The sequence below is a fragment of the Malaya genurostris genome, chromosome 2 (genome assembly GCF_030247185.1).
Source record: "Malaya genurostris strain Urasoe2022 chromosome 2, Malgen_1.1, whole genome shotgun sequence".
Lineage (NCBI taxonomy): Eukaryota > Metazoa > Arthropoda > Insecta > Diptera > Culicidae > Malaya > Malaya genurostris.
The window spans coordinates 33,472,568-33,482,157 of record NC_080571.1 but is presented as its reverse complement, the minus strand read 5'-3'; the positions used below and the strand labels follow the sequence as shown (position 1 = coordinate 33,482,157).

At 39.6% G+C, this 9,590-nt stretch overlaps 1 protein-coding gene across 1 annotated transcript; it reads left to right on the top strand.

The window, feature by feature from the left end:
• The first annotated feature begins 2,761 nt into the window (after nt 1–2,761).
• Nucleotides 2,762–6,399, top strand: LOC131430664 (DNA repair protein complementing XP-C cells homolog). Its single transcript, XM_058595809.1, has 5 exons — nt 2,762–3,115; nt 3,169–4,600; nt 4,659–5,774; nt 5,839–6,007; nt 6,086–6,399. Exons 1-5 carry the CDS (start codon nt 2,898–2,900, stop codon nt 6,376–6,378), a joined length of 3,228 nt encoding a protein of 1,075 aa, XP_058451792.1. The 5' UTR covers nt 2,762–2,897; the 3' UTR covers nt 6,379–6,399.
• Nucleotides 6,400–9,590: the final 3,191 nt, after the last annotated feature.

Below are 9,590 nucleotides of genomic sequence, written 5' to 3'. Positions count from 1 at the left end.
ATTTTTCTCGGTAGCTGGCTGCCCAGATCAACCAATATAACCAATTATTATTTTAATAAATAATCAGAATAATAAAGCAGAAATAATACAGAATCTAGACGCGCGTGAAATCTGTTGACCTTTGTTTGGTGATTTAAAATGATTTTATAACAACTGCTTTGTCTAAATCCTATTCACTCGTTTATTTTGTATCACGTAATTTCATTTATAAAAATAGAGAAGTTTTTATTCTTTACGCGATAGTGTTGCAATTTTTCTTCAGTTTCCTCGAATAAGAGCTGTGAATCAAGACTTCCCGGAACTTCAATATAGGATATTGTTGAAACGTTCACTCGGGAAGTCAGTGAGTTCAGTGGTGCATCCGAGCATCTTGAAACCGGAATAACGCGCGAATAATACCAATAGTGAAATTTTTACTAACAAATATATTTCTCCCGTGACACTTGTGGAGTGCGCAGTAGTATATACGGCCTCTAGTAACAACAAGTGTTGGACTAACATTCCTTCCCATTCCTTAGACGATCTACGTCCTGGCCGGCGCCGGTACTGATCGATGAATTCTGGGATTACCAGAAGATGTACATTGAAGGATGATTTACCAGTCCCAGGTCGGATCATCTAGAAAATCCCTGTACAATTTCAGCTAATCCCGATCAGTAACGGAGTAGCAACCAGGGGTGGTCGCTCAAGCTCAAGCTCAAGCTCCAAAATATAGCATTGAATGTCGATAGATAGCACGGCGGAAGGTTGTTGGAAAATAATGCTCAGTTACGTTTTGAATGCAAATTTAATGCACATTGCTTTAAAGTATGTAGGATTAGTGTAATTATACATTAACAATGTAAAACTAGAGTTGTAAATTTGCAGTGATATAATGCATATGGTTACTTGGGTAGTAGACCACTAAGTGGATCAAGACAGGTTTTTTAGAATAGGATTAGAACATTTTGACTGGGTAAGCGAACTTCAATTCTGGCATTCGAGTTGGTGAATTAACACATGGGCTGAAAATCCCGGGCCTAACACATAGATGGCGCTAGTTTTGTTGCAGTTATCTTTTTCAGTTGATACCAACCTTTAGAAGACAGCTGTTAAAAGTTCATGATATTCTATTCATTAGTTTGGAGTTATTGTGCTAAGAGTGAAGCTACTTTTGTTATTTTCAGAACAATGAATCAAAAACTTGTAGTAGGTAAACCTAGAGACATAACCGCGTAATTGATGTAGGACTGCATTCGAGATGTGTATAAAGAACAATTGATTTGATACCGTGTGACCGTTTAAGATTTGTAGTATTGAAAAGCATTATTCGGTTTCAAGAGATTGCGTTTGTATTTTATTCTCTCTGTAACGCTTAACGCGCTCCGCAATTGACATGGCGGGCCTCGACGATCTTTCGTTATCACGCTTTCTCTTGAGACATGTTCAAGCTTTCACCAATCTTTCACAAAAATAAAACTAAACAATTGGTTACATTTCTTTTATATCTTCAAAATAACTGCTTTAGGCTCCTTCCATATTAGGTTTTCAAAACTAAAACAACTGAATGTTTGTTTTATTTGCATTGATTTAATGCGCAGTCCGCACTGTGAACGGTTCACTATACTGATTATTTCATTAGATTTTTTCTAAACAGATTTGTTTTACTGTGTATTTTTCTCGAATGCGAACGACCAGCAGCTGGATGATGACGCAATCGCTCATATATTTCAATATTTCATTTATCTCAATATTGCAGTGATAGAAATTTCTCAAAATGATGTACGGGATTTATTTCTGGCATTCAGAAGGACCAAATTGTAGAATTATCAACAATATTTAACACTGTTCGGAATATTTTTTTCGAACGCGATGCAGCAAAATGATAGATGGCAGTCTGCGCACTCGATGCGTCTCCATTCATAGATTATCATAGACTGAAGCTAGCAAACGGGCAAGCAAAGCAAAGTCTTTGCATTACATTCCTTTTGTGGAATTTGGCCTTTCTGTTTCAACAGACTTCGCCGATTCTTAGCGTACAGAATCATTGCATCTTTCCAGGTCGGGGCTCGAACATATGACAACTGGCTTGCAAGGCCGCCGTATGCATTGAACCGGTGAGAAATCTCGCCGGTAAGAAATTTCGCACGAATGAAGAGGTTATCGCTGAAACTGAGGCCTATTTTGAGGCAAAAGATAAATCGTTCAACAAAAGTGGTATTGAAATATTAGAGCGGCGTTGGAATGATTGCGTTGCTCTTGATGGAGATTACGTTGATGAATAAAGTTAATTTTGAACCGAAAAAAATCGTGTTCTCTTTGTTAGGCCCGGGACTTTTCAGCCAACTAACACATGAGTTAAAAAAATAGACAAAAGTTAGCTGATTAGAAACTAACTAATCCAACTAACTAACAATTAATAATGCATTTTTATACAATTTGCCTTTCACGAACTTTTCCTTTGAACTGTGGAAATTTCAAATAAGTGTTAGGAAAATAGACGCTTAATACTATGAAACCAAGCTGGTGATCTTCGTTAATTATAATCTCACTAAGGCATAAAAACTATATATTTTTAAATAGCACAATTTCGAACTATTTAACGAATTCTAGTTGAGTTATGTTCAGATCGTCGCTTCATCGGCACTTTTATTTTTCTTATTATTATAACCCAAATTGAGAGTAGTAACCAGGAGAGTGTAACCTCATGAGCCATGATTCGTGAATAAGGGGAGGGAACCGAGTGAACTACAAATGAATTTTATGTAAAGAATGAATTTAGCATAAAACAAATTCATGAAAGTAGAATTTTTTTGCAAATTTCGTTTGTTTCGTATATCTGCGAAATCAGATAATAACTGTTATGACAAATAAGTGTTTTACTATTATTGTGCAAGTTTTGTTATAGGTGCGCTACGATGAGCGACAATTTCATGACCGACAGCGACGATCCCGGCACGGACTTTTCCGCTAGCGAAGATGAATGGCTACCCGAGAAAGCCAATCCCTCCCGTAAAAATCATCGTCAATCCTTGACAGAATCGGAGTCAGATGAAAATGTCTCCGATTGTAGCGATGATGATGCAAGCGAAAATCACACAAAAAATGCCAATCGCAAAAACAAATTATCATCGAAGTGAGTAGATTTATCTACAAATAATTCTTCCATTAACCGCGATTTATTTACAGAAAAACGAGTGTCCCGGTAAAAACAAAATTAACCAGCACGGAACGAAAAAAACTTTATGAAAAGTACAGTTCAAAGAATGCCGCTGAACGTAAAGCTCACAATACTAAAGGCAGTGATTCAGAAAGTAGCGGCGATGAACATCTCGTGGAAGCTGATAAACTCGATTTGAACTCGGATTTTTTCACATCGAAAGCATGTCCGAGTCAGGCATATGAAGCTCCCAACTTTGACTGCAATGCTGGAATGCGACTTACTGACTCTTCTGAGGACGAAGAAGCTTCTGAACAAGATGAAACTATGAAGCGAGAATCGAACAAAAAGCTCATTAAGAAAATCAATCAGACCTCTCAGAGTTTCGTACAATTCGAAGGTTTAAGTGAGTTCAACAGAAAAATAGAACAGGCAAAGGCAAGTGTTTCGAATTTCGCTTCGAAACAGGTTGACTCTTGTGACTCAACGGACATCGGTAATTTACTAGCAATAGGAGAACATCAGCACGGTCAATCAAGTAGTAAAAAACTGACCCTGAAAAATAAAAGAAAAAAACATGATTCGGAATCTGATTGGGAGGAAGTGGAAGAAAAGGAAGAAGCTAGCCATCAGCAAAATCTACAAATTACACTCAAGTTGGACAGTAATAAGACTCAAAAAGGGAAATGTGGAAATGAAATTGATATGGAAGCATGTATTAAAAGAATCATCAATCGTGAGAAACGGGAGAATCAAAATATTCTTCATAAAGTGAATACTTTAATGGCCATTGGACACGGAAACTACGTTAACAGCATTCTGAATAGTACAAAACTTTTGTCCCTGGCCCTTACCATGATCCCATCGCAAAAATGTTACCCTAAAGATCGCACTGATCTAGAATACTTTGAACAAATTGTTCGATTCTATCGTACAGTTGTAGATCTAAAAGACAAGCAAGTATACAGCCGTTTCAAAAAGCTACCATCATTGGAGACATCCCTTCGGTTACAAATGCTGACCAAGGCAGCGATATGTGAGCGAGATTTTGTACTGATTTTCATCATACTACTTCGTGCGGTTGGTGTTCAGTGTCGGCTGGTTATGTCGCTGATTGTTGCTCCAAGAAAATTACCTCAAAGCGAACTTCACCAATCGGATGTTGCAAAAAAGGAACCTACATCGGTGAAAGGGAAAAATAAGGTCACTGCCACTGCCAGCTCCACTAGTGACAAAGGAACTAAGAGAACCAATGATAAAGAAACAACGTCCGTTGATTCAACAAAATCCAGCAGTAAAAGAAAACGAAGCGAACAAGTAAAAATACCACAGCTAGACGGAGGTGATGATATTCCAACGAAAAAAAGTAAGTCGACAAAGGATATTCAGACATTGGGTAGTTTAAAGAAGGCAACTGCTAAAACCAACTCATCAACATCATCGAACGACCACGGTTCGAAGGTAACGTAGATGGTAGAAATAAACGTGTTATGTGAAAAGCTAGTAACATTTATTACAGAGCTCAACATCACAACCACAGGAAATTTCATTATTTTCTCCAAGGAAAACACGAAAGCAACGTAAGAATGAAGCATTGAATCCGATAGCGTCGAAAGCGTCCCCTACCATTGTGGCTAGGTTTGACTATAAAGATAAGCGTGAATCTAAGGATAACAAAACTGTTCATGCAACGGATGTTGGATCTACGAGCCAAATTCCGAAATCTTCAAAGAGCAATACGAAAAATCTAATTTCAGACAGTAAATCTACTGAAAGTGATAGTAAAGCAATAGCTGGAAGCAAAACTTTGACAACCAAAATGCCAGATGCTAAACCAAAAGCAGGACATTCTTCAAATTCATCGGTGGCGAAAGCATCCAACAACTCCTTGGAAAAATCTGCCTTGCACAAACCGTCCAAAACTGCCACATCATTCAAAACAGAATCACCCAAAGTTGTTAAAATAGAATACGTTGATAAACACTTGAAACGACGGCTGGATCGTCGCGTTTTATCGACCGACGACGAATGCGCCAACGCCCGTGGCGAGAAACCGAAACCGAAAACCGGTATAAACTTGTGGATTGAAGTATACGCCGAGGAGGAAGAACAGTGGATTCCTGTGGACGTTACCAGCGGTAAAGTTCACTGTTTGGATCACATCGTTAAACAGGCTTCTGCTCCGTTGGTATACGTCCTAGCATGGAACAATGATGGTAGCATAAAAGATGTTACAACACGATACTGCCCGAACTATGGTACTAGCACTAAAAAGCTGCGCGTAGAGCAGGAATGGCTAGATAGAGCATTGGAGAAATTCAAAGGCAAGAAAACGGCACGAGATATCGAAGAGGATCGCTGCCTAAATCAGGCATTGCTGGAACAACCGCTTCCGACCACTATCAGCGAGTTCAAAAATCATCCACTGTACGCATTGAAGCGGCATCTGCTTAAATTTGAGGCGATTTATCCACCGGAAGCACCCACCCTGGGCTTCATCCGAGAAGAGCCGGTGTACGCGAGGGAATGTGTTCACACACTGCATTCGCGAGAAATATGGTTGAAACAGGCCCGCACGGTCAAACTTTTTGAAACGCCGTACAAAATTGTGTCTGCTCGGCCGAAATATGATCGGGTAGGTGTCCTCTAACAGAAAAAAATTGTTCTCTAATGCCAATGTTTTTTTTATTCAATTGTAGGCATCGGGACAGATGCTTCCAGCTCAGCCGCTGGAATTGTATGGCTATTGGCAAACGCAAGACTATGAGCCACCAACCGCGGAAGACGGTATAGTGCCACGTAATGCCTATGGCAACGTGGAACTGTTTAAACCTTGTATGCTGCCCAAGAAAACCGTTCACTTGCAGTGTATGTATACCTGTTTTACCTTTTGATGAAACCATTGTTCAATCATATGGCACAATTTTCTGTATTTATTCCGCACAGTACCCGCTTTGAATAGGATCTGCAAAAAGCTGGGAATTGATTGCGCCCAGGCCGTAACCGGATTTGATTTCCACGGTGGAAGCAGTCATCCGGTGTACGACGGATTTGTGGTCTGTGAGGAATACAAGGATCTGGTGGTGGACGCCTGGTATCAGGAACAGGAGCAGGAAGAAAAGCGGGAACGTGAAAAGTTTGAAAAAAGGGTTTACGGAAACTGGAAGAAACTAATCAAAGGTTTACTGATCAGGAAGAAGCTGCAGAATAAGTATAACTTTGATAACTTGTCCGGTTGAAGAGCCTGTAATAAAAGTATACCATTACCAAATAAAATTTTACCGAGTTTTTTTTATTTTTTTTTTAAAGATATTTTATTCAGGCCTATTTGCGTACAAGCTATACGTGGCCGATTGAGCTGAGTTTTTAGATAATTTTTTTTTGTATTGGATCTCGTTGTCACCTTTTTTCTAGGGGGAGAGGAGCTTCCATTTCCCTCCTGCGAGGATTGAGGGGCAGTTTGTTCGTGGTTCGTCTCGTCATCCATTGCCGCATCGGTGGTATTGTTGTTGATTTTGTTGCTAGTTGCTGTAGATGCGTCTTGTTGTACATTGTTTGCAATTGCTGGTTGATTGGATGCTAAGTTGTTAACTGCAGCTGGTGTACTTTGTTCTATAGGGGATACGTTGGATGGTTTCGTTGAAGGGGATGCTTCACTGTTGTTGGTGACTGTCACAGGTGTACTGGGGTTGGTGTGAAGGAAGCACCGTTGTCCTTTGGTGTGGTTGTCTCCTTGTCCAGTTTATCACATGGCTTACCGTAGTGAACAGCTTTTTGGCAATATTGATATGTGGCCATCTGATTGTCATAGGTAACAAATGATTTGCACGGGATTCTTGTATCCTGACCGAATGTCACATATAAGCCTCCTCAAGCGCATGCGTAACAACATACGCCATTTAGAATACCGGGGAAAAAATTCTTCCACTTTTCTTTTTCGATAGAAAGATAGTTTTGCGAATATAAAGATCGATGACGCTTGAGGGAAGATCATGCACACGCACTTCTATAGCACTATCTTCCATATATACTGGAATGTTGTACTTGATGTTTTCATGCTCCACATAGTGCACATTATTATTGTCTTTAGCGAATTGAATTGCATCCAACTCTCTATAGAACTGAATTTAAACAACATTATTGGTCTTATTGCATTGAAGTAGATGCACACGTTTAATGTCAAGATGCATTTGCTCCTTAAGCAAACCTTGAAGTTCTCGTATCGAAGGTCGAATTTTGCACTGGTTGAAGTCAACAATAATTGTATTCTTTCGTGTCAGCGGTAGCTTTTGTTCGTTTGGTTCACTCATTTTCGAGGTCTACTGTTCACTACACAATACTGTACTTGGTTTCTTCTGTCCCCAACATAAGCGGTTTTGTTTTATCGAATGACTTGGATGATATGTGAAAGCGAACTGAGTTTTTTATTAACATCTTATTGATGAGATGTAAACACAAAACAAAATAAAAGACATAACTGGACGACGTGAATACGAATGCTTCTTCTACATTTCCGGATATAGAGAATCGGCCGTATTAGAAGACTGTGTGAGTTTTGCAATTTTTACTGCTCCGCTACCAGTGTTGTAACGGTGCATCTATACTAAAGTTTATTTAATTATTTACAAGCAACATACGCAATTTGTCCCAATGACAATTCCTAATAATATTCAGAAAATTTACGTGTTCTGCTTCGTGACACATTCAAATCATACCCAGATGAAACACGGTTGAACCATCTCCGTAAACCTATAACTGAACCGTTTACGTCATAGTTGGTATGTCGTATAGGAAGACGAAGAAAAGCACTTTGGCGGAGAACTCTGGTTCACACAATAATATTAACTTCGTAGAGCAAAACGGGACAGGCGATCCTACCGTTGAATATCACTCCGATTCTGAATTTCGTTCGAACCGGATTATTTCGATCGAATGCGAAATTTTGCATTCTGTGTCTCGATCGAGTTCGAGTTTTCCATACGAAAGCATCACTCGATCGAAGTACAGAATGCAAATTTTCACATTCGATCGAAGTAATCCGATTCGATCGAAATATAGAATAGGGGTGTATATCTGCTTATATCAAAGCGCGTGATAACTTATACCGTTTTCGTTTATTGATCAGAGCAGCCCGAAAGCTGACCCAGAGTCACCAAAACAACGTTTGATATGTTTGTTTTAGCAACCTGAGGTCGCTCTAGATCGGACTCCAATCGCGTAGTTTCGCTCTGAAAATTTTCTCGGGTCACACCACGCATCCAGCCGAGTTTTATTTTTTTCTTTTTTTCATGAGTTGTTTAGGGCGCGTACCACGTGTTCGTTTTACTCGGAGTCAGAGAGTAGCCCGCGTCTAGGTTCAAAAACGAAAACGGCATTAGTAACCTCTAGATTAGATGATTCGGATCGGTGATCGTGTCATGTTCCATATCTGTCCATTCTATATTGTCACTTGAATTCATACCACTGGGGATAGGGGCGAATTTTAGTCTTATTTCCAATTGACTTCGTTGTTTTCTTTTCACAAGAAGTACTCCGACTAGCCAACATATCCCCGACCGGAACATCAGGTGGTATACTTTGGGTCCTATGGAAGTCCTTTAACACAGTCCTGGAGTCTCGATACTCCACACACGACCACACGACATACTTTACACCTTGATAACCGTCGCCACAAGTTCAGAGACCGTACTCCGCGAGCCCAATGCACCGAAGATGCGCATCTAACTTGTAGTCATTTGACAAAAGCCGAAACATCACACGATTGAAATCGTTTCGTCACCATTACTTCATGGAATTAGCCAACATCCATTTGTTTTCCAACGAGAAATACTAAACTGAAGTAACCTGGTCTTTCATAAACATCACCTTCGAAAGCGTCCGATTTTGCTGAGAAGTCTGTTTATTCATTGCCCGAAATGGAACAATGGGAACTCTCAAGTGTTCTCGTATTCTCCACAGGAAATATGGCGACTGCTTTCCTGGCTTCTTCACCCGGAGAGCTTGTCCTTGACAATTAAGTATCGGTCTTTTAGAAAAGTTTCGATGATCTCATCTGCGACTTAAACTGAAGCCGCGTCATTGTCGATACGAATTGTGATCGGAAGCTGGTTTTTGAATGGCGATGTCCCTCACTTGTTGAACTAAATCCAGTAAGCGCCTTCTTTTGGCAGAGTCAGGCAAGTTTTTCAACAAGTTCAATTCTGATTTCTGAGAGATTCTCTTTGTTTAATTTCTCTTTCGATTATTGCGAAACATTCCTGCTTTTTTTTGGTAATTTCGCCAGTGCAGATTCAAAGATTGTAGCTTTAGTTATTATTATCGGTAAAAATGAGTGGAGTGAAGAAGGATTGCTAACAACTAACAGTAATAATCGAAAGAGAAAGTAAACAAAGAGAACCTCTCATTGTTACATTCGTCGTTTTGAACATTTCATATAGAATTTAATTCTGTC

What these genes read in the sequence shown, in the direction of transcription:
- LOC131430664 (XM_058595809.1), top strand. Translation starts at nt 2,898, where the DNA reads ATGAGCGACAATTTCATGACCGACAGCGACGATCCCGGCACGGACTTT. An exon ending in AAAAACAAATTATCATCGAA is followed by an intron (nt 3,116 to 3,168) that starts GTGAGTAGATTT and finishes ATTTATTTACAG; the next exon opens with AAAAACGAGTGTCCCGGTAA. An exon ending in CTCGGCCGAAATATGATCGG is followed by an intron (nt 5,775 to 5,838) that starts GTAGGTGTCCTC and finishes ATTCAATTGTAG; the next exon opens with GCATCGGGACAGATGCTTCC.